General features: G+C 41.4%; 1 protein-coding gene across 6 annotated transcripts in view; it reads left to right on the forward strand.

Annotated features, from left to right (window-relative positions):
* Nucleotides 1-6,562, forward strand: part of LOC115208356 (TOX high mobility group box family member 2) — a 139,273-nt gene extending 132,711 nt beyond the window's left edge. For all 6 annotated transcript variants that reach the window (XM_029776336.1, XM_029776333.1, XM_029776338.1 and 3 more), the window contains 3 exons: nt 673-1,071; nt 1,597-1,733; nt 4,744-6,562. In XM_029776336.1, coding sequence (XP_029632196.1) covers nt 673-1,071; nt 1,597-1,733; nt 4,744-4,786 — 579 coding nt within the window. In that variant the 3' untranslated portion in view covers nt 4,787-6,562. The remainder of the gene's footprint in view (nt 1-672; nt 1,072-1,596; nt 1,734-4,743) is intronic.
* The last annotated feature ends 314 nt before the right edge of the window (nt 6,563-6,876 follow it).

A 6,876-nucleotide genomic window follows, 5' to 3' on the forward strand; every position in this document is an offset into this window, starting at 1 on the left:
AGTCTATGGAAGGATGGAAAGTCGAATTAAATAAAGCACGCACCTCAGTGGATACGGCACCCAGGCTGAAATGAACCGAACAACACGATTCTCACATAGAGGGACCTGAATGTATGATATATTCATATGTTCTGCCAATATAGTGTTTTAGTCGTGTAATGAATTGGTTCATACATTTGCATTGACATACCTGTATCTCAGCAATATAAATGAGTTGTGTAATATATTTGCATTAAGATACAGTGTACTTCAGCAATATAAATTTATTGCGCAATATATTATATCATCTGAACTTTCCTTTTTCTCCCTCTGTCCACAAACCTAGTGGTGTTATATATTATATAGTGTGTAATATATGTTCTCAATATACACTTAAATCGTTTGTCTTGCCCATTCACCCTCTGAATAGCACACAAGCACAATCCATGTCTCAGTTGTCTCAAAGCTTAAAAATCCTTATTTAACCTGTCTCCTCCCCTTCATCTATACTGATTGAAGTGGATTTAACAAGTGACATCATTAAGGGATCATAGCTTTCACCTGGATTCAACTGGTCAGTCTATGTCATGGAAAAGGAGGTGTTCCTACTGTTTGTAAACTCAGTGTATGTCAGTAATGTATAGTTATATTAACTGTACTTTTTGTCCCTTTTGTCTTCCCCTCCGTCCTCAGACCTACAATGACCCGGTGGAGACAAAAGGTGCCCAGACGAGCCAGCCTTCCTCGCACATGATGCCCCCCAATCCGCCCCTGTACAGTGTGCCACCCCAGCCCTCCTCCCCGTACAGTCTGGGGCCGGGGGGCTTCCCCTTGTCGGACCTGCAGAGCTACGCAGGGGCGCCGCGTCATGCCCTTTCCCGGACCCTCAGCCAGTCCCAGATGCTGCCCAGCATTAGTGCCTCTCCCCCCTCCTCCTTCCAGATCAGCCCACCCCTGCACCAACAGCTCTCCCTGCACCAGAGCTCCCTCCTCAACCAGCCAATCCGCATGCAGCACGGCCAGTCCCAGCCAATCATCTCCCACCAGATGGGACTCCAGGCCTCCCTTCACTCACCTCCTCCTGGCCAGCAGGTTAGTGTGACTCGGAGAGTGCCGATATCCCCAGCATATCACATATCACTAGTGCACTAAATTATGTGAAGGAATAGTGGACATGCTTAATTTGTAGTATATGCTAGTGTGAACAGTATGGGCCCAAAAAATATATAATAATAAAAAAATTAAAATAAACATTTACGTTCCTCATCTTTGCGTCAAGCATGTATACATTCTAACCAGATTACGTTGAATAAAAATCTTTCCCTGCCTCTCTTTATTCTCCTCTCTCTCCCTCCCCCTCCTCTCTCTTTTAAATTCAAATGTACTGTACATGTTATTGGCTCCCTTGAGGTACTATGTTGCCAAACCAATTAGCAATTCAGCTAATCTAAAATTAAAATGTAACAGAATTTGGCATTCGGACCATAAGTAAAGAGCAAACCTCTCTCCATCCCCTCCTCCTGCTTTTCTCTATCGTTGTCCCCTCTCCATATGGCCAGTATAAGTTGTCAGAAACTAAAACTAATGCCATGGCCTCTCTCGCCCCGTCTCCTATAGGGATTCTCCCACCTACAGTCTGAGTACCAGAAAAGTGTGGGTTCCCAGTCCCCGGCGGCCCCCAACCTTGGGGGTAGACAAAGCCATGATTGGGACAGTGAATACTGCGATAGGGAGTGCGGTGGCAACCACTGCAGGTGAGCAGTCCAGACCAGTATTGGCTTTGTATAGGAAATGATTGTTAATTCCAATACTGTTTATAACTTAGAATAGAGCAAGTTTCCCTGGCCCGGATTAAGGCTAGGTCAGATCCAAGAAATGATTTCAATGGAGATTTTCCAGTCAGAATGATTCTTTAGTCCCAGTACTTGGCTTAACCTATATCCGATAAACTGTCAGAGAGAGTATTATTTTATGTTATCTTAACTGTTCAAATGAAATAACTTTGTTGAAAGCCCTTGAATACACAGTTTTATTATTTAATGCTGGCTCAAATGTTAATAAAAAAACGCTTTTGAGACTACGGCACTTTGTAGGCCTATATCTTTGAATTTACTTTGTACCATTTCAGTCCTCAATGTTGGCTCAGCTATCTACTGCATATGAAACGGCGTTTGATACGACTCATGTGCCCCTTGAAAATTCAACGCTTTAGTACATAACGCTGGCTTAGTCAACTAAATACAAATATTGTTGATTCTACTGTGTAAACCTTAGCTAAGTACACATAGTTGTGCTACTTAATATGCTGAAACAACCTCTGAGGCCTCCATATATCACCTTTGAATATATACTGAACAAAAATATAAACGCAACATGTAAAGTGTTGGTCTCATGAGCTGAAATAAAAGATCCCAGAAATGTTCAATACCCACAAAAAGCTTATTTCTCTCAAATGTTGTGCACACATTTGTTTACGTCCCTGTTGGTGAGCATTTCTCCTTTGCCAAGATAATCCATCCACCTGACAGGTGTGCCCTATCAAGAAGCTGATTAAACAGCATGGTCATTACACTGGTGCACCTTGTGCTGGGGACAATAAAAGGCCACTCTAAAATGTGCTGTTTTGTCACAACACAATGCCACAGATGTCTCAAGTTTTGAGGGAGCATGCAATTGGCATGCTGACTGCAGGAATGTCCACCAGAGCTGTTGCCAGATAAATTAATGTTAATTTCTCTACCATAAGCCAACGTCATTTTAGAGAATTTGGCAGTACGTCCAATGGGCCTCACAACCGCAGACCAACCGCAATTTATTTAAATTGACTGATATCCTTATATGAATTGTAAACTCTGTAAATCTTTCAAATTGCTGCATGTTGCATTTATATATTTGTTCAGTATACTATTGAATCACTATTACTAAACTCAGCAAAACAAGAAACGTCCCTTTTTCAGGACCCTGTCTTTCAAAGATAATTTGTAAAAATCCAAATAACTTCACAGATCTTCATTGTAAAGGGTTTTAACACTGTTTCCCATGCTTGTTCAATGAACCATAAACAATTAATGAACATGCACCTGTGGAACGGTCGTTAAGACACTAACAGCTTACAGATGGTAGGCAATTAAGGTCACAGTTATGAAAACTTAGGACACTAAAGAGGCCTTTCTACAGACTCAAAAAAAACACCAAATGGAAGATGCCCAGGGTCCCTGCTCATCTGCATGAACATGCCTTAGGCATGTTGCAAGGAGGCATGAGGACTGCAGATGTGGCCAGGGCAATAAATTGCAATGTCCGTACTGTGAGACTCCTAAGACAGCGCTACAGGGAGACAGGACGGACAGCTGATCATCCTCGCAGTGGCAGACCATGTGTAACAACACCTGCACAGGATCAGTACATCCGAACATCACACCTGCGGGACAGGTACAGGATGGCAACAACTGCCCGAGTTACACCAGGAACGCACAATCCCTCCATCAGTCCTCAGACTGTGCGCAATAGGTTGAGAGAGGCTGGACTGAGAGCTTGTAGGCCTGTTGTAAGGCAGGTCCACACCAGACATCACCGGCAACAACGTCGCCTATGGGTACAAACCCACCATCGCTGACCAGACAGGCCTGGAAAAAAGGGCTCTTCACTGACGAGTCACGGTTTTGTCTCAGCACGGGTGAAGGTCGGAGTCGCGTTTGTTGTCGAAGGAATGAGCGTTACACTGAGTCCTGTACTCTGGAGCGGGATTGATTTGGAGGTGGAAGGTCCATCATGGTCTGGGGCGGTGTTTCACAGCATCATCGGACTGAGCTTGTTATCATTGCAGGCAATCTCAACGCTGTGCATTATAGGGACGACATCCTCCTCCTTCATGTGGTACTCTTCCAGCAGGCTCATCCTGACATGACCCTCCAGCATGACAATGCCACCAGCCATACTGCTCGTTCTGTGCGTGATTTCCTGCAAGACAGGAATGTCAGTGTTCTGCCATGGCTAGCGAAGAGCCCGGATCTCAATCCCATTGAGCATGTCTGGGACCTGATGGATCGGAGGGCTAGGGCCGTTCCCCCCAGAAATGTTCGGAACTTGCAGGTGCCTTGGTGGAATAGTGGGGTAACATCTCACAGCAAGAACTGGCAAATCTGGTGCAGTCCATGAGGAGGAGATGCTCTGCAGTACTTAATGCAGCTGGTGGCCACACCAGATACTGACTGTTACTTTTGATTTTGACCCCCCCTTGGTTCAGGGACACATTATTCCATTTCTGTTAGTCACATGTCTGTGGATCTTGTTCAGTTTATGTCTCAGTTGTTGAATCTTGTTATGTTCATACAAATATTTACACATGTTAAGTTTGCTGAAAATTAATGCAGTTGACAGTGAGAGGATGTTTCTTTTTTTGCTGAGTTTATTTAATGATGGCTGAACATGTATTATTCACGTATTATACTTTCTCTCTTGTTTCTTTTGAGATGTCTGTCAATTTATTCAGTGTACATTTTTCTGCTTATGGCACTGAATAATCATCAAAACTTCTGTTAGGAACATCTGTTTGGAGTGTACTCCGACAATCACATGACAAGCTTTATTTCTTTAATATTATTTTTATAGCAGTCCCTACTGTATTTCAAAGGGGAAGCATTTTAAGGTTTTCTATCTGCATGTTTTTTGGGGGGAGTAAGTAGTATCACCTTCTTGAGTCTGTGTTTTTTTTTATTTCCTATTCCATCTCTTCTCACCGTCTCCCTCTCTTCTCGTTTTCAGTGGCAGCATGATAGCTAGGGACAAGCCACTCTACCTCACTTGAAGCTGGAGGCCGCCGTCAACAAGAAAAGACACCAGGGAGTCAGCCCTCAACACCCCCAACCCACACGCACCACCTCCCCGACCCATCCCCTGCAACCCATCCACCCCTACCACCACCAAACACAACCTTTTTTTTTGTCAATGTAATTTGGGGTTTTTAGAAGGATTTGTGCAATTCTGACGACTACTAGCAATCCCTCTCTTTTTTTTCTTTTTTCGCAAAGCACTTACAAATGTCCAGGCATTTTTCTTTTCGCGCCTGATTCTAGAGCACTCATCTTTGTCTCAGAGTAAAAAAGTGAACTACCATGAAAATAGTCCCCCTCAGGGACTAAACTGAGCTTTAATTGGAATAAGAAGAGCAAAAAGCCTTCTTCTTCTCCTTCGTCTCCTTTTAATCATATTTAAATTTATTTTGTTTTGTTTTCTTGTTATTGTTTTTATTTATTTCTTGCTTGCTACATTTGCTTTTGTCAATAACAGTCCCTGTACTGTAGGGAAAATACTCTTCTGGTAGGTTTCAGCACACAGGCCTTGATGTTACTGTAGCGTTGCTTTAGGGTCTGTGACTTATATTAATACAAAGTGACGGGGGGAAGGATAATTACATAATTTTTTTTTTTGTAATATCAAAGACCCATGGAGGTTTTCCAAGCTGTCACAGTGTGATTGTAAATATCACTTTTATGGGATCAAATTGGGAATTCGAAGTCCAGATGGCTTTTTTCTTCTTCTTTAATATTACCTGTAAGTCATTGGTTTGTATTATAAAAATAAAAAAAATATTGTGTGCCTGTGTGTGTGTGTGGATGTGTATGCGACTGTGCGTACGACGTGCGCACATGCATGTAGGTGTGTGCGCGTGTGTATTGTGAATTTTAACAGCCTGTGCAGGTGGATTTCAGAGGAGTACTTCACACACTCGATCTTGCATTAAATCTGTGCTCACTGGTGTGATTTTTCCCAATAAAGTTCAATCTAAAACCGAATACAGAGTATGGGTCCCGCAGATCATTAAATGGAAAGAGCAAGGGAAAGAGCAAGAGAGAGCGAGAGAGAGAAAAGCGACAGAAAGAGAGAGAAAAAGGGAATAAGAAAGAGTGAGATGTAGACACAAACACTCACAGGTGAACAGTGTTGCCTCAAAAAAATTTGGCTACTGTCTTTGTTGATTTTATTTTTAATTCACCTGGTCATGTTAATTGTCAATTTTCAGCCACTCAACATAAAGAGGTAAACTAAAAATGCGATATATGTTAATGGTTATGTCACAGAAACATAGCAGTGGGTTTCTAGTAGCTTCTTAGGTGTTCTATTGTGTTGATCTCATCTTTAAGTTTTGTGATAAATATTAATGCATTTGATGACAAAGATATATGTTCTTATTTTCACTGTAGCATAATTTCCTTTTTTGTTGTAATTGAAATATAATAACATTTAAACCTGCCAATTGTAGTTATTTTATTTGTAAAGCCAGTAATGATAATTATTTTCAAACTTCTTTTGCAAGTTGCCCATCAGCTATGACAGGTTTCTTATTTACGGAAGAACATGAGATCATTTTTGCTTCATACAATGGAGGTGCATTTCATTCAAATTGTATTGTTTTTATGTTTGGTTTGATGATGATGATGATGATAATAGTTTTTTTCTTTTTTTTTTTTACATTTATATGCTGGTTCTTTCTTTCCTCGCCGGGCGACATTATTTTGTGTCACAATGCTTATTTTATTTCAAATCTCCGTAATAAATAAATAAAAAAACATTAAAAGAGAAACAGCCTTTCACCGACTCTTTTTTACAGCACAGAACCTTCTATTTTCTTCCCTTTCGGTAAAGTATCCGATCTAAAATGGCATCCACTCAACCCTTGGACAATGTCCTAAAACAAGGCATTTATGCTTCCATAATATCTCTCTTTTGTTTCCAACCCAGAACATTCCATATGTTTCCTATACTTAATTTTTGTCTTATGGCTGGACTCAAATCAAATGCCATAGCTTTACTAATTAGCTGTCGTCGCTAGAGCTAAAACCAACACCGGCCCAATCTGAATGTTGTCCTCAAACTATCTCCGTAACCATGAACAGA

Source organism: Salmo trutta, chromosome 14 (assembly GCF_901001165.1).
Source record: "Salmo trutta chromosome 14, fSalTru1.1, whole genome shotgun sequence".
NCBI lineage: Eukaryota > Metazoa > Chordata > Actinopteri > Salmoniformes > Salmonidae > Salmo > Salmo trutta.